Source organism: Scleropages formosus, chromosome 1 (assembly GCF_900964775.1).
Source record: "Scleropages formosus chromosome 1, fSclFor1.1, whole genome shotgun sequence".
Lineage (NCBI taxonomy): Eukaryota > Metazoa > Chordata > Actinopteri > Osteoglossiformes > Osteoglossidae > Scleropages > Scleropages formosus.
This window is the reverse complement of record NC_041806.1, coordinates 44,546,337-44,564,328: the sequence shown is the minus strand read 5'-3', so window position 1 is coordinate 44,564,328 and position 17,992 is coordinate 44,546,337. Positions and strand designations below refer to the sequence as shown.

The following is a 17,992-nucleotide window of genomic DNA, read 5'->3' as shown; positions in this document are numbered from 1 at the left end:
CTGATAAATACTGAACAATATAAAGACAACGGTAAGGAAGCGGTCAGTTAGCTGACTGATATTTGTGGCCATGTCCAATCAGCAATAAACCATTGCTGACATAAATTCGATCATTTACATACTGTAAATACATTTTTAACCTTATATATATGTGTAAAACTTTACTGGTTTGTTGCCATTTTCACATTTTGCAAATTAATAATATTTTAGCTGACTGTACTTTTTCGGCTTGTAACGGAAAGGACGATGGCGTGCAGAATTCCCGCCGCTGTCAAATTCATTTCATAGCATCCTTCTTTTTCACTATAAGCACTGGCACTGATGAGCGTCTCCTTCCTTTTATCCTTGCTTCAAATTCCCGAAACTGGAAGATGTCACCGATTGGCCGCATCGCCGCTGCGCCTTGGGTCGTGGGTCGTTCCTACGAAGGATTTACTGCGCCGAGAGTCACGGTTTCCATAATCCCGTGATCCGTTCTTTGCTGAACTCACTGTACGAGGGTACAGCTTGCGAGAGATTGCACGGATGCTCATGAATGGATCTGAAGAAATTACTCAGTCGACGTGTGCTGTGCGTGTGTGTGTGTGTGTGTGTGTGTGTGATTGTTCCTTTGACCTACAGTCAACAGTCAGGCCGCTGGGCAGAAATCCTACCCAAAGTGCCCTTGAAACTCTCCTGTGATTCGCAGAAGGGAAAACAACAAGGAAACACACACACACACACACACACACACACACACACCCATTTTCTGAACCGCTTGTCCCATACGGGGTCGCGGGGAACCGGAGCCTACCCGGCAACACAGGAAACAATCGCACTTAAAAGAAATGCGCTTTGAAAAGGGTACCGGTCCAGCAGGTCTTGAGATCAGAAGGGTGCAGGGTCACATCCCAAACCGACGCCCCCTCAGGCAAAGCGGTCGTGTAAAACCGCATCGGCTAATCAGCGCATAACATAGCTCACGGCTCCAGGGTTGTAGGTTTGAGTCCAGCACTCCGTGCATGGGGTCCGGCGGATCCTCCGTCGCGTTCGCGTACGTTTCCTCTAGCAACTGTACTTTTCCCTCTCGCTCCGTCCACATAATATTTACTTCACATGACTCTTCAACTCCCCTCGGTGTTTAAATATGTCTCTCTGTTTATGTGATTAAGTCCCTCGTGAAGGACGTCCATCCAGGGTGGACTCTACCCCCTCCCCGGTGCTTCCGAAGTACTTAGACCGATTTGCTAAGTGGTGTGTAAAAATGGATTTATGGAGCATCCAGCTGTCGATATGAGAAAGTATAAAACTGTACATTGTGCTTTGCTCAATACCGGACAACAGGTGGCAGAGCGGTTAAGTCCTTTCTTTTGCAAGCTGAAGATCACGGGTTTAAATCCCTCCTGATCAGGGTACTAACCCAGAATTATTACAGTAAGAATGCCTTGCTGTATGAATGGGTATCCCTATAATTTGCCTTGGGAAAGGCATCAGCTAAATAGGGTTTAATGTAAAGAAAGTCAGCGGCAGTGCTGGCAGTCCACGCGGTATGCGCACTTTCATCCCGGCCTCTTTGCCCTTGGTTACACTTCCAGACGCATAATGGCACTGCGGCGACTCTCGAGCGGCGTCTTGAGCGCTTGGAATTTTTTACTTCCATTTTTCCAGCCAAGAAACGTTTCAATTAATTAAGTGAAAATTGATTTCTTCGCGAGGGATGGAATGAAAGGCCGCGGAAGCGGTCCATCTCCAGGACGAGGGCCGCCAAGCGCCGCGCCTTATGAAATCATCCGCCAAGCAGGATAAAAAGAAAGGAAGAATGTGGCCTCGACGTTCTCGGAGACAGGAGAAGAGACTTGGTGTTGGCAGTCCTGCTTCCCGTGAGCCTGGACACCTAGATGGGACCCTAGACATCTCAACTACTTCATTATTCGTTAGACCAAGGTGGTAAGTCCACCAGTTACGCCAAGGTGATACAATAAAACTGTGGGAAATGTACAGTAAATATCCGTATTTGCATATTGTGGTATATTTACTTTAGATCCAAAAAATTGATATATTTGTAGGGTTTCTAGAACATTACCCTAAAAATCGTAGTGTAAGAGACCTTAACCCTAAAAATTGTCCTAGTAAAACTTGCCCAGCGGTATAAATGGATAAATCATTGTAAGCTGGTTAACGGTGTAAGTGGCTTTGGAGAAAAGTGTCAGCGAAAGGAATAAAATTAGTGAATGTAAGTTGCCGAAGCCCCACCTCCAAACATGTGGTATGATTTAAAAATGCAGATCATTCTCAGTAATGTATATGAGGACACAGCATTGTAATACACACGCGTTCACGAGGAGAGTGCAAAAACCCACATCCTCTACATTTATTTATTAAGCAGACACTTTTCACCAAAGCAACTTCCAATGGATACTATGTACCGTTACTAGCCCACACACCTTATTCACCGCGGTGACTTACACTGCTAGATACATTACTTACACTGGGTCACTCATCCATAAATCAGTGGAACACACTCTCTCTGTGTCACTCACACGATGGGGGAACCTGAACAGCATGTCTTTGGACTGTGGGAGGAAACCAGAGCACACCCACACAAACACAGGGAAAACATGCAAACTCCACAGAGGCTGAGCAGGGATCGAACCCACATCCTCTCGCACCACCCAGCTGTTGTGAGACACGCTCTGCTGCTGTGCCGCCCCCGGAGTGGACACATATAAATGGCTGGGTCTGTGGGGGATATACTGTATTTACTCAGTGTTGCAGTGCGGTGGGAAAGCTGTCAGTTACCCCATGTGGCTTTTGTCATTATGGCCAATCAGTAACAGTATTTTAGATTGAGGGAACAAAGACCGAGCATTTTGAGCGGTAGCACTAGAAGGTTTGGGTCTCTTCCGTTCATGTAATGATATCATTCCAGGGGCGGCGTCCTGGGTTGGTGCCATGAGTGGCAAGAAAAGGGCCACATAGCAATTGTGATTTCGTTACTGTTCCCACCGTACAGCCACCAGGTGGCATAATGGTTAAAGGCATGGCCCGTTCTTGCACACTTGAGCAAAGTACTTCACCTCAAAATACGTCAGTGAAAATGTTCAATATTTTAAAGGAATAAATTACACGTCGTTTTGGATGAAAACATTGGCTGAGGACAAGATATTTATTTAGGACTCCTTATTTCTGTAGAAATTCAGACCATGTCTGCACACACTACACACACATAATGCTTCATTGTGAAAGCCTAGATTATTTTGTGGCTTGCTGTAGAGGCTGATTCCAGTGGAACACAAACTACGGGCCAATAAACACTCAGACCCCATGTTGCAATGACCCCTAAGAGTGGGTCGTGCCTATGGCATTCCTGGGAAAACGCAAATATGGTGAAGGCAGTCAGCTGCCAGCACCCATGAGACCTGCTCTTTAGATCACAAGCTCACCGCTACCGCAGTCAGGGGATGGTGACTCGATGCCATCCGCGGGGTCGGTCCCCATGCACAACCCAACACTAAATCCCAGATCTTTAACCGCACAGCGGTCTTGGACTCCTTCGGTGAGTCACTTGACTAAAAAAGAACCGCATTTAAACTTTAAGTGCTCCATCAATTGCCCTTCTGTGAGCCGGTATGGATTTCCTGTGGCCGCGGAGAAGAAGCACCAAAGCCGAGGTCATTAAATCGCTCCATTATCATTGAGAGACTGTAAAATATGGGCCCCCGCTGAAGAGGGACTCAGGGCCCAGAGTGATGCACGCGCTCAGACTGGTACATCGCACACCGGCCGACTCCGTGGGCTGCGGTAGAGTCCATCTGGCCTAAATGTGTTTATTGTGAACACACCCCAGCATGCCCTCTCAATTATATATCAGCCCACATACACAAATGGCTCCGTTCTTCCTCTCCAAATAAGCTGTCGGAAAGATTTTTGGTTCTTCTGGAAGCACGGCGACACGCGCCCTCGAAAGCGATGCTGCGCTTCCTGAGTCATTTTCCTTCTCTCATTGCATTTAACGTGCCACCGAAAATCATTACCCTGCACTCATTAAACGCGCTGCGCCCAAATGGCCGTAATGAAGAACTATCGTTACACCGTTTCTTGTAATCCTGTCTTTTTATGATCATATTTTTAACCAGTTGGCCTGTTGCCTGATTTGATGTTTGTATGGTTTTTTTATTCTTATTACTATATTCCTTTCCGGTAATCCTTTATTACCAGTGATTGATCTATTTGTTTGCAGCTTTTACGCATTCTCTACTCACTCATTTTATATTTAGTGTGATGTATTTAACTGTCGGGGGGTGCGGTGGAACAGTGGGTTTGGCTGGGGGCTGGGGTTCGAGTCCTGCTTGGGGTGCCTCGCGGTGGATTGGTGTCCCGTCCTGGGTGTGTCGCCTCCCCCCGCCCCGGTCTTGCGCCCTGTGTTGCCGGGCAACGCTTCGGGACAAGCGGTTGTAGACATTGTGTGTGTATTTAAATGTCATTGTGTCAGGGCTGGGGGGTGTGGTGGCGCAGTGGCGCAGTGGGTTGAACCAGGTCCTACTCTCCGGTGGGTCTGGGGTTTAAGTCCCGCTTGGGGTGCCTTGCGGCGGACTGGTATCCCGTCCTGGGTGTGTCCCCTCCCCCTCCAGCTTTACACCCTGGGTTAGGCTCCAGTTCCCTGTGACCTTGTATGGGTCAAGCGGTTCAGAAAGTGTGTGTGTCAGTGCCCGTACCTACCACTGTTATATATTTGTAGGTCCATGGAGTCTGACGTCATTTCCGATTTTCACGACTTTAGAAGTGCATATATGACATTCACTTTCTTATATCTGGGTACGTTGAGGAAGGCTTTCCCGCCAAAATGTGTGAGTCCAAAAAAATAAAAAAACATCCTTTGGTAAGCTTTAAGTGTTCTCTCCCATCCTTGCTCAAAACCCCACATACAACGGGGGGTTTTCGAGTATCCAGGTTCTTTATTCCTTATCGCGCTACAAACTAAGTGCAATTTTTTGTTTTTTTCTGCCGCCAGTGATCACCTAATTTCTCCTTTTGACAGGTTTCAGCATATCCCTAGGGACGGATGGATGAAATGCTTTGTACTAATCAGTCCATACACTTTAGTTGGGAAAAAATAGATTTTCCCATCCTAATTTCATCAACCTTTCATCCATTGTAGGGTTGCAGTGGTCTGGAGCCAATACCTGAAAGCATAAGGCAGGGTACATCCTCAACAGGATGCCAGTCCACTGCAGGGCAATCAAACATACTCATCCACTGATACAGACACACACTACAGGAAATTTAGGCAACAGTTTACCTGAAACACAAACCTTTGGGCTGTATCAGGAAACCAGAGCGCCCAGCGGAAACCCATGCAAAAATGGGAAGAGCATAGAAACATCCCGCAGACTGAGCTAGATTCGAACCCATGTCCAAACTCACAGCCCAGGAGTTTCTGTGCAACCTATGAAGGATATTTAAGACATCGAACGAGTTACATTTCATAGCAGCACTTTTGAGTTGTTTTTTTTCTGTGGATTTCATCCCCCGGGACTTTTCCCAGGAAATATTCGCGTTCCTTTTCTGATCCTCACGTGTTCCTATTTTGAACAATGAACTGTAGAGAGGGATGTGGTGGAGAGATGGCGGAATGAGAGGTGGAGTGGTGGTTCCATCTAGTGGAAAGAGAAGGATTCAGGAAGTATGTGTGTGTGCGTGTGTGTGTTTGTCTATCTCCTACTGGATGTTTCAGATTATCTGGTTCCTGGTTACAGAGCTTATCATGCAACTGTGATAACCAAAACAAACTTGTTTATGCAGCTATACGGAAAAATCAAAACCCTTTTAATATCCCATGCGGCTGATGTTGGTCGTCATTTTAAAACACCATTAAATCATGGCGATGATTTCGCATTCATGGTTTTTCAGTTTATGACCCTTTTTCGATGCTCGGAGTCTGTGGAAAGCAGGTGGCGAAAGGCAAGAGAATAAATCACAAGACGACATCGGGATGTGGGTTCAGAAGTTAAAATCAACAGCCCCGAACTCTCAATCATGGAGAACAGCAGATAAAATCAGCGAGAAAAAAAAAGATCACAGAGGCCGCAGAAATTATCTGCCCACGTTAAAGCGGCTAAAAATAGGTGTAGACCGTGGAAAAAAATTTTAAAAAGCATTACTTTCGTTATCGTTTATATTCAAGCGATGGTGTTATAACAGTCAGTGTTCGGGAGCAGGTTGGATTCAAATACAGATGAAATACATATTCGCTGCTCATCTATAAAAAATACTGTATTGTACACTCAGAATGAATAGGTTACATAACCCTTATTCTTTTACAGCCTGCAGAATTCAGTGGTCGTTGTCATCAGATATCTTGGCGCTGATGCACTCAATCCGATGCATTTTCTCTTTAAAATATAAAAAAAAAAAATGAAAAAAAATTATGGAAAGAGCTAAGGAATTATATGTATAGTGCACAATATTTCCTAGGAAAGCTCACTGGAACCCACAGCTGTCGGTCATGCTGTATTAGTTTCATAAACTTACAGATGTGCACGCAATGCAGCAATATTAACCTTGCACACGTGAGACAGTTTACATTGAGAGAAGTTATTGTTAAATTTTATTTAATTATTTTTCTTCATTCAAACACTTTTTCCCCACACTTTTCTCTTTTACAGCATTTACTTGCTGGTTTCTACAGCTAGGCAATTTTACTTTATTAAATCAGGGTAAGCGCCTTGTACAGATGTATTACTGCAGGAGTGGGATTCGAACCCGAGGACTTAATAGTGTATGGCAACATTACACTGAATTACACTAAACAACACTACCTGCTACCAGATATACATATACATATAATATATATATATATATATAATATTATGTTATATTTAGTATGTTTATACTGTATATATGTATATATACAAACAATATATAATACATACAGTATATACATACATGCATATATGTATATATGTATTATATATTGTGTATATATATATGTATATATATATATATATATATATATATATGTTTATTGGGATAACAGGTTTGGTGTTTTAAAAGAATTTACACATATGTGTACGGTATTGGAACTGAAAGCCTCTATTGTTACCCTTCTCTATCACTGATGACTTCAATGTACAGTAAAACAACGGTGAAACCGAGAAGCTCATTGGCGGAATGCGTAACGTTTCAGTTCCTCCATGCGGGAAGTCTGGGGACAGTTTTGGCGGCTAAATTATTGTTTGCATTGTTTCATAATCTGGAACAGAGTGGGTTTTATGGTACTGGTCCTGTGCTGACTTGCTCCCATCATTTTGTCATGTTAGGGACACGTTTGACCACATGCGCACACAACATGCTTATTAGCTACCTTGAACAAAGTCATAGAAAACTCGGTGCTTTCCCTCTCTTTGTCTTTCTTCACCTCTTATCAAAGTCAGTGGAGCTGAAATTACCAAAGGGACTCATTATCGTCACATCATTTTCAGTTACAGGGCTGTGTCTGTAAAATGCTCTATGTTATTATTATTATTATTATTATTATTATTAGTGTGGGGGGCATGGTAGAACGGTGGGTTCGTCTGGTGAAGGCTGTGTGGCGGGTCTGGGGTTCGAGCCCTGCTTGGGGTGCATTGCAATGGACTGGCGTCCCGTCCTGGGTGTGTCCCCTCCTCCCTCGCCTCGCACCCTGTGTTGCCGGGTTAGGCTCCGGTTCACCGCGACCCCGCTTGGGGCAAGCAGTTGATCACAATGGAGTGGAATTATTATTATTACATAATTAAGGTACTTTATACAAACTTTTTAAAAATAAACTTGATCTTTATGTATTCTAATTTTTTTATTCAGTAATAGCGTTTGAAATGTGTGGGTGAAAGTGCACATTAATATATAACACAAATACGCACATATATGGTTATTTGAGAGAAGCGTTCAGCTATTGGCATGAGCTGTATTTCTTTCGGGGGTGCGGTGGCGCAGCAGGTTCGGCCCGTGCCTGCCGGGTCTAGGGTTCGAGTCCCACTTGGAGTGTTTCGCAACAGAGTGACATCCTGTTCTGGGTGTGTCTCCCCCCCCTCAGCCCTGCACCCTGTGTTGCCAAGCGAGGCTCCGACTTTGCCATAACCAGAAGTGTGTGTGTGTGTGTGTGTGTGTATTTCCTATGACTCATTCTAGATTTATGTTACTGTTTAACTTTGGAACTTGGCACAGACGTCTTCAGGTGACAATGCCATGTCCTTAGCCTCTGCACTACTTAATGATCGCATATTTTCATTTTCGTTCTGCTTCGGTTCGCAGACCTCACAGTCCTCGGTTAAGGAAACGTTTGAGCATTTTTGCAGGTGAGCCCACAGCTGGGAGATACGACGGACTGGTTTCTGGAAGGCTTGCGGCTCATTTCATAGTAAACGTTTCAACTTTCCATTAATTGAAAAATCTTCCTTAACCTTTTCACATCATCACGTTCTCAGCATTTCGTACTCTTTATGTTTTTCAGCGTGCCGGATTTCTTGAAGACGCCTCGGTTTTTTTTGTCCGTGGATCCGCTGAACGAAGGATCCCCTCCGCGGAACAATGAAATAAACGAATAAACTAAAAAAAAAAACTTCTTGAAACTTACTTTCCCAAACTTTCATTTCAAGAGGGGTAATAAAGACGGATACGCTTCACGAGAGCAACGAATCGAAACGGTTCGAATTAAGGCCGTTCGGATTAAGATTGTAGGCACGACCGCTGTTTACGCCCCGTTTATCCCTCGGGATCCGGGACCCGCCTTCAAGGTCCGCGTGAACGATGAGTGGATTCGAGCATTTCTTCAGCTCCACCGTGTTTGTCATCCTCTACGCGTTATCACAGTCACATTCACAGCCGACAAGCTTAAAACATCAGAAGGTGGAAGTAAAAATAAATAAGTGCACTGTTATTTATAATAAAATAGTTTATGGCATCAGAGTGAGATTACATTTCACAGGTAGACTTCTGATATCACAAGGATATTTATTTGCAGCAGCTTCGAAATTTCAAGTACCTTTTTATAAAAAAAAAAAAAAAAAAACCCTGACACTCAGTCTTCGGTGTCACGGCCAAAAGGAGGAGAAAAAAAACTTGCTTGGTGACATCCAGTAACTTATCCGAGTTTATCTGTTTGACTTTTTGTCTGCGTTGACCACACTACATAACAATACAGGATACGGCGAATGATAAATCAACAGAAAAAAAAAAACACCGAGATCCGAAGAAAGAGCGTCATAATTACGCGCGGTGGAGTGAACACACAGACCGGAGGCCTTTCTGTGTTGAAACGAAAGACATTATGGAACAAACTAAGTGCACAAAAGCAGTCAGTGCTAATGAGCCAGAGGCTAACGGGAGCTTGGCACGCGACTTCCGCGGCAACGAGGGGAAGAGCGATCGCCCCCGCTGCCGGATACGCGACGCGGTCACACGTGAGACCTTCGGGAAAACAAATCTTCATTCGATACGTTTGAGTCAAACTGGCCTTAATGTGAGCTGTGGCTCACCCAACACGCAACTCCCTTCGGGGTCACAAAGCCACGTTCGTGGCATTATTCAAAGCTACACGAGTCGTTTTGAACCGACGCTTATCTAATACGGACGAAAATCAAGGCTGCAGCTGTGAATAACGTTCTGAAAGTAACACGTCTGATTCCATTTTCACACAGTCAGGTACAGTGTGTACGTGAAACAAAGAATAATATATCACTCTAAGCAGTAGAGAAGTTTTAAATAGCAGAGTAAACATAAGTAAAACTCCCAAAAATACATACTATTAATTTTTCCAGCTGACTTACAAGGTTTGTTCACTAAGCAACACATATAATTAATTTTTACCATTTTATAAGACTGTGTAACTTTTACTCTATTGATTCAGGGTAAGTACCTTATCGAACAGCCCTAACCACTTACTAACTGCATAGATATGGACAGAGAAAATAAAGTAAAGATTAACTGATGCCTTTATCTGAGCTGGCTTACAATGATTTACCCATTTATATAGCAGGGTAATCATGATGTATCAGTTCAGGGTAAGTATCTTCATTAAGAGTACTGCAGTAGGCCACAGCCCTAACCATTATACAGTATAACCTGCTGCTGCTGCCGAAGCGAAAGCTCAGCCCACTCGTTCAATACTGGTAAACGCTTGTCCGGGTCAGGGTTGCTAAGCTGAACCAAAGTCAAAAACATGAAAACATAAATTCTTCATTATCACATTTCCTTCATGAGAATGTAGAGGTCACTAAAGATGAGTACCGCTTCCATATAACATGTAATATTGTATCTGAGATCAGGATAGAAAAGTCCAGAATCAAAATTTCCCACATTCCAGTGCTCTTCCCTAAACACTTTCCCTAGTCTCATTTCCCCATGTTGACCCAGAGGGCCCAGCTCTTCTCCATCTTGGTCAGGTCGTCCTCGGGCTCGCTGGATGCCTCCGAAGACTGTCTGATGTACACCTTGGACAAGATGTCGAAGGAGCGGGCTCGACTGGACTCGAAGATCTCCTCCTCCGTCGGCTCAGGTTCCCGCTCGAACCCGGGGAGCAGGGGGATCTGAAGCTGTTTGGTCTCTGGGTCCCAGTTGACTATGGTGCTCTCCTCTTCCTCGGGATCTTCCTGAAAGCTCGGCCAGATGGGCTGCCATTGCTGCTTGTATGTGTCCGGAGCTCCCTTTACGTCCTGTTTCTCGGCCGGCCACGGTCCAGTATCTCCGCCCTCGACTGCGCCGCCTACTTCCGCCGGCGGGGCCTTCGTCACGAAGCCGTAGTCCGAGCCGTGGTTCGGGGCTTCTTCCGCCGCCTTCTCCTCCACCGCCGCTGGCTCCGGTCCCAGCGCTTCTACTCGCGCTTCCTGCCCACGGTAGGCGTGCTGGGAGGCATAGGCCTTGGGTTGCGCCACCGCAACTTTCTCAGCCTCCGATTCAAGAGGGGAAGGAGCAGAGGGTTTGCACGGGGCCTTCGAGTCACAACCGAGCTGGTACACTATCTCGGTCTTGTTGATGTTGATGACGTTCACTGCGAAGGGCACCTCGGAGAAAACCTTGCGCTCCGAGTCCAGCGGGCATGGGGCGAAAGACTGGGTGGGCGAAAAGACATCATGTTTTCCATCCCTGGCTGCTCACACGTGTGCATTACTGTCAGCAAAAATGAGCTGTCGGCTCATGAAGAAACACAAGAGCGACTAACGACCGAGGACATTATCACATGGTAGCATTGCTCCTAAGATGGAAATGATTCGTTGCTAGCAATGAGCGAACTGTTGAGTAACATAAACATAAATATAAATTCGAACCCTATTTCCTCTGCTGTTATTGCCTGCGATCTCCGAAGTAGCTGTGTGGTTCATCTGATCCTTTGGCGGCGTGCGCGTAGCAACGAGCCCAGCGATAAGATCTTTAACCGCTTCGACCTCGAGCCGCACGCACAGCTTACCAGATTTTTGGGCTTTTTTCCTCTGTTGCTGAAAATGTAATGGTACATGAGGAACACCGTGAGGAACAGGAGGAAGAGGACTATCGCAACGGGGATGATGCCTCCTAGAAAGAGGAAGACGAGCTGACCTTCGGTGGGGTCTGTGGGAGCAAAACGGAGGTTACGGAGATCCAGAGACGTGCTTGCATTTATATTTATTCATTCAGCTGCCGCTTTTTTCCAAACCGATGTGCAGTTCATTGTGGAGAAAAAGTGCGTCGTGATAAGAGACTTAGACACGAGCTTTACGCATGACTATTGAAACACGGTTTGCCTTCTATCCTCCAATGTCACGGTACGTATCGCCGAAGTAGCTGCGTACGCAACTGGCAGTCAGAGGGGACGCGCGCTGACGATCGTGACAGACGGCCTGAAGCAAATTTACGGAGATATTGTGAGATCAGGAGAGAAATCGTTCCGAAAGAGATGTCTTTCGAGATTCCTCCTGGATGCTGGAAGGGATTCAGCAGTTGTGAGGGACAGAGGGAGCTCATTCCTCCACATCACATCAGAACCCACAGATTTTCCAGTTTGGACCCCGGGCAGCCAGAGGACTGCAGTGCCCTTTCAGCGGGTAGAGAAGAACAGCCGTTGTTCTGTTTTTATTATTACTATTTATCTACAAAATTCATGCTTCTCTCTAGAACAACTTGATATTTTACTGCAGTAATTCAGGGACAGTAGCATGCTCAATTTCAGCAGCAGGCCCCTTCCTGGGTCTTAATTCAGCAACCTTCTGGTTACAAGCCTGCGCGTTCCTAACCGTTACGCTAAATGCATCCCCCCGCTCGGCCACACGCACTCACACGCAGGCTTTATAGCTGCGTCAGTGAGCCCGCCTGCAGCTCACCGCGCCTTCCATCAGTATCCGCAGAACCTGTGTGTCTTGATAGGAGGCGTACAAGGAAACAAAACCGGATCGGGGAAAACCAGGGGAAACGTATCCTGGCGGCGTTTACGGGGTTTACCGGCTAAGTCATTCTCTTTCGGGGCAACAGAGAGTCGCGGTTCACGGCTGTCAGGTGTATCCAGACGGTGCGCGTCCGTAGGGGTCACACACTAGCTGCGTGCCGGCGGGTGCTGCTGCCTTACCTTTGGAGGTGGTCACACACTGCGGCTGCGAGCCTTGCGTCTTATAAAGGCCCGATAAGAAAAAGGCGCTGACGGACACGCAGTACCGGGTGTCAAAGTCCAGCAGGTTGAGCTCCATCGAGTTGTTCTTGAAAATGAAGTTCAGCTGCGAGAGAAGGAGACCAACGCGTGGGGTCAAACTGAAAGCATCAACACCAAAGAATCTGCTCTTTTATCCTGCCAAAGGCACAGATAATTCAGATGCCAAGTATATTTTTAAAGATGGCATAATGTCTAAAGCACTGAAGTGATATGCGACAGTGTTCGCAGTGGATCTTAGGGAAGTTTCCACACTGTACTTTGATAACATATAGGTTGCCGCAAGGCGAAACCACTGTTTTTCGGCATTTCGTGCTATGATTACCGCTTATTGTTTTAATGATGCACTCGTACAGTTTCTTACCATATCACTTCAGGGTAAATACCTCGATAAAGGGTACTACAGTGGGAGATGAGATCTGAACCCGGGCCTTTCGATATCGGCTCAACATCTCGAACCATTATGCCACCTTTGCCACAGAAACACACCCAGCAAAAAATGTAGGACACTTCATTCTAGCATTTCCAGGAAAGGTAGGTGAAAATGAGAACCGACCAGTTGCTTTGTCCTGCTGTTGTAGACAGACAGGTTGTACCGCATTTGCGGGTAGTACTTCGACATGGGTTGCTCTCGCTTAGCATTTTCGCTTTTCCACCTCCCAGGACCTTGGACCGCAATCATCATGTTTCGATCCTTGACCGTGACGTTTAGCGTCGGGGGTCCGAAGGTGGCTGATGAGAGACGGCGCCAGAGTTAGAAAGACATGCGCATAGTCCAGCCTGCTCCGCAGCGCGTACACGTGCAGCGACCGTTCTCCGTGCGTCGGAACCCGACTCCTCTTCGTACCTGCGCTTGATCTCAAAAGGAATGCAAACCGAGAAAGCTGTGTCACTCTAATTATATGTGGTTAAACATCAACAACCTTAAAATGTTGAGCCCGCTAACAGGATATTCTATTCCATTAAACATCCATCTGTTTTCAATAACCAGCTATCCAGTACAAGGTCATGGTGGGGCAAATCATGGTAACATAGGGTGTGAGGCAGGGTACACCCTGGACAGGACACCAGTCTACCACAGAGCAGTTACACACGCTCATTCACCCACACGTAGGCACGCTGAGGGGAACTTAGAGAGTCGGCAATCCACCTGATAAAGTTGTCTTGGGACTGTGGGAGGAAACAGGAGCACCCAGAAGAAACGCACACAAGGAAACTCCACAGACTGAAACCCTCATCCAAATTCACAGCCTAGGAGCTGTAAGGCTCCAACGCTACATGCTGTGCCATCATCCCACCCTTCTTTTAAACTATATCATTACATTACGGGTTAATTTGTCTTTGTTAAAAATTGCATAGTTGCAGAGATGCATACAGCTCCAGAGGTCTGTGTAGGTACCATGATCTCGGCAGCTACATGTCTCGCTGATGTTAATGATGGGCTCACTTACTATCAGATCTGGGGTCGAACCGGTCTGTTTGGACCCATTCAGATAGTTCTCTCCTGTCTTCTGCCCTCACTCGGGCGTAGTACTTCTCCTCCAGGTCCCTGGTCTCATTGGACAGGTCGCACCGGGTACCGGCCACTCTTGCGCACTTCCTCTTGGCTCTCCACACCACTTGGTCCGGGGATCCCTCCTCCTCATCGCCGTATCTGCGGCAGAGCAAAGTCCTCACAAAAGCAGCCCCGGCGGTTGCAGATTCTGGCCCCCGCTGCGTCGGCAGCAACGGGAGACACTCGCGAAGCAAGCGACCGCGGTCAAAATTGCCGTAAAACAATATGACAAATCTTACTTGGAGCGTCACCGTCATACCTCAGTCTTTTTCATAGTTTTCCTTCGTGCTAATACGCAACATCGGCTATATGATTGCTCTTGCATATATACAGGGTGCTATTTCGTCGGGCTGCTCTACACACAATAAAATAAACCACTTTCTATACCCCTAGTATAGTTTTCTCTTACAAATGTCAAGATAGGTACTCGTAACGGGGAAAACGACGTAATTTAGCGTGTCTCGTTGACCATCAGTCTCGAGAACTGCAAAGAGCGTTTGTGAGAATGTGGCGTGATGATGTCAGAAGAGAGCAAGATGAGAGGTTTTCCAGAGTGTTTTTCCCACTGTGGGTGTTATTCAAAGCGTGTAACGCAGCACCGGTGTGTCAGAGTCTCGCTTGAGAGGCGGCCTCTGCTTACATGGCGTACTCCACGATGTAGAGTGTGCTGCTCGGTGCCTCCGGCCCAGGGCTCCATTCCACCACGTTCCTCAGGTTGTAGGAGCTGAACCGAACATCCCGGGGCGGGTTGACCGCTGCGAGAGGGGCAAAGAACGGCAGAAGAACAATTACCGAAGGCCCTGCAGTAGCCTGGGTTACATAAATTTGTGGAACCAAATATGCAGAAATAACCAACACATGTGCGACAACTACCAGCTTAAAATCAGGGCAGCAGTTAGAGCTGCTAACTTGGAACCGAAGGGTCCGGGTTCGAATCCGTGCTGCTACTGTCGTTTACTCCATCAAAGCGATATACCTCAATTAAAGCCGTATAACTTACCCAAATATAGAAAAAAGTAAAAACTACTAGTAGCTTGGAATACAAATGTGACATCAAGAGTGGCCTTGGACAGAGGTGTCAGCTAAATGAATACATGTAAATCTGATGGTTGTTAGTTTGAAGCCCCCTCCCTTAATTGTTCCTGAGTATTGTCCTTCAGCAGAGCAGGTACTTAAAATACTCGAGGAAACATACAGTATATGGTATAATATTCAAAATTACTTTGGATGGAGGCTGGAAACGAAGGAAGAAAATAATATCTGCGTTTACTTTACATTTTCATCTGGGACATGTACCGTTCTTTATCTGACTTCTCTGTTTACTTCAGGTTAAAAAAAGTGGAACCAGACTTCGACAATAGTTCGTGGCGAGGGGAGCTCAGTTGAAAACAGGAAACATTTCACTTAAACGTCTTTTTTTCGCCGTAGATTTAAGCAGAAAGTTGTGCGCTCCTGTACGTTTTTATCACACAGGTAACCACACGGTGCTCTTGCATGTTTCACAACACCACACATTTCCTGAGATGAAACACCTGCCTAAATGCAAGTGTTATAAGGGGAAACACTAAAGACGTTCAGTTCATTTTACATCATGTGGTTTGGGTAATAAGGAGATGGGGAAACTAAAATTCTATAAATGACGACCTTCAACAGTCTGAACCCTTTTTCTGTACTCTGCACAGCAAAGTTTCTACAGCATAAGTTCATGTAGCTTTGTGAAAAACTGTAACTCAACTAATTATGTTACAGTGTTAAAAAAGACTAATAATCCATATACTGTACTGTAGGCTCTTATTAAAATAAAAAAACATGGCAAGGGCAACTTTTTCTCTGCTCATTTTTGAAATGACAATGCAAGTATTTTTTTATGTTTTACAATTATGTATTGCAGCTTCTCACTTTCGAGCTGAAGGGTTTGTGATTATAGGCAAACACAATAAATCTGAACTAGAGAACTGTAAGGATCTGAGATTAATTATTAAACAACTGATAAACACATTCAAAAGGAAATGTACGCTGCTTCCCTGATATCACAGTACTTTTAAATATTTGATACAGGTTGAAATCACACACACACACACATTTTCTGAACCGCTTGTCCCATGCGGGGTCGCGGGGAACCGGATCCTGGTCCGGCAACTCGGGGCGTAAGGCCGGAGGGGGAGGGGACACACCCAGGACGGGACGTGCGCTCCTATATAGAATTTAATCATTTCTCATCCGTTTTCCATCCACTTACATGAAAACATACAAGCTTTAGATCCATAACAGTATTATACTTTAGAAGTTATTGTAAATGTATTGAACATTTCAGCAGAGATTTCAAGACATGGATAAAGTGGAGTTCATACATCAAGGTTGATCAATATGAAATTAAAGTGTATGCCTTCAGAGGGCAAGTGCATATTGTAACCAGCAAAGGTCTTAACATAGAAACCGAAACGTCAGAATGAATCCACAAATAAATAAAAAAGAAGTTTATTTCTTGTATGGCTTATCAGTCAGTGAAAACAGGAAGGAATCTTGCTTAACAGATTTTTACTTGAACGAGAATCAAGTGTAGTGATGTTCAGGGACTCCTATCGCAGCGCTCATTCATTCACACAGAGAGTAAAAACGTTGTTCTTTCATATTCCAGGAGGTGGTTTACCTGCAGCGGTGCGTGAGAGAAGGCAGAGGGTGGTCAGCAAGGTGAGCATCGAGGTGGCATGGGGAGCCCAGCTGTCATTGCTGTGTGAGCCTCTCCGTCTCCGTCAGGTTTGCAAAGGTGAACTGGTGTTAAATCACAGGACCTGCTGGGTAACTCCAGTTCCCCCTCTGGGCGGAGACTCTCTCCCTTTGAGCGGTGTGCAGACTCACAGGAATGTGTGCGATCTCTCAGGCTCTACCCTCGAAATATTGCCACTCACTGATTTTATGATGTCACCTGACGGGGTTGTGCCTCTTGCGCGGCGATCCATTGTCTCAGGAAGGAAGAGCAAAACACATAAACCTTCTTAACCACATTGCAAAATAAACAAGCGTAATTTTCACATAATTGCTACCGCATTCCACCTCCAGTCCAGAGCTTCTTTTTTATAGTAATTCCTTATTTGTAGTAACACAACTATCGAGAGATGGCTGGTAGTGTGGCGGTTTGTGTTGCAGCCTTTGGACCCACAGGTCATAGGTTTGACTCCCAGCTGTATAAATGGGTAACTAAATGTAGGTAGATTAACACTTCAAGTTCCTTTGGAGAAAAGCATGAGCTACATGAACAGATTTAAACGTATTAATGAACTTTAAAGCTTTTGCAGGTTATAACGAGTAGCTAGCGACTATAACGAGTACAGTAAGTAATAACTATTTGTAGTATTATAGCTGTAAAAAAACTAAAAAGGTAAAAGATATGTAAAGTCGGTGAGGAGGGCCCTGGTTAAAGCATCACACTGGAACCTGAAGGTTGCTGGTTTGAATCCCCACTCCTCTTGTGCTACTCTCGATCAAGGTACCCAATCTGAATTAATACAGGAAGAAAATCCTGCTGTATAAATGGACAAATCATTGTAAAATTTATCTGACATCCTAAGGTAGACAAATAAATAATGGTTAATACCAAGAACTGAACTTGCATTTGGAAAATATGAAGATAAATTTATCACAGGCATACTTTTACCATACTTTAAGGTGCTAACACACCCAGCTATCAAAATAATACCAGTTATTGCAACTGTGTTTGATTTAAATGTAGGTGATGCACCAATTTTCATAAAAATGACAAAAGCTTAGATAGCAGGCAGGAGAACAATGGACCCAATGAGTAGGAAGAT

General features: G+C 45.3%; 1 protein-coding gene across 1 annotated transcript; it reads right to left on the bottom strand.

The window, feature by feature from the left end:
• Positions 1-8,888: 8,888 nt before the first annotated feature.
• On the bottom strand, positions 8,889-17,073 carry il20ra (interleukin 20 receptor, alpha). Its single transcript, XM_018742372.2, has 7 exons — positions 16,834-17,073; positions 14,824-14,938; positions 14,080-14,282; positions 13,185-13,360; positions 12,551-12,695; positions 11,420-11,559; positions 8,889-11,063 (listed from the first exon to the last, which is right to left on the bottom strand). The coding sequence occupies exons 1-7, from the start codon at positions 16,880-16,882 to the stop codon at positions 10,347-10,349; spliced, it is 1,545 nt and encodes a 514-aa protein (XP_018597888.2). The 5' UTR covers positions 16,883-17,073; the 3' UTR covers positions 8,889-10,346.
• Between the last annotated feature and the right edge of the window lie 919 nt (positions 17,074-17,992).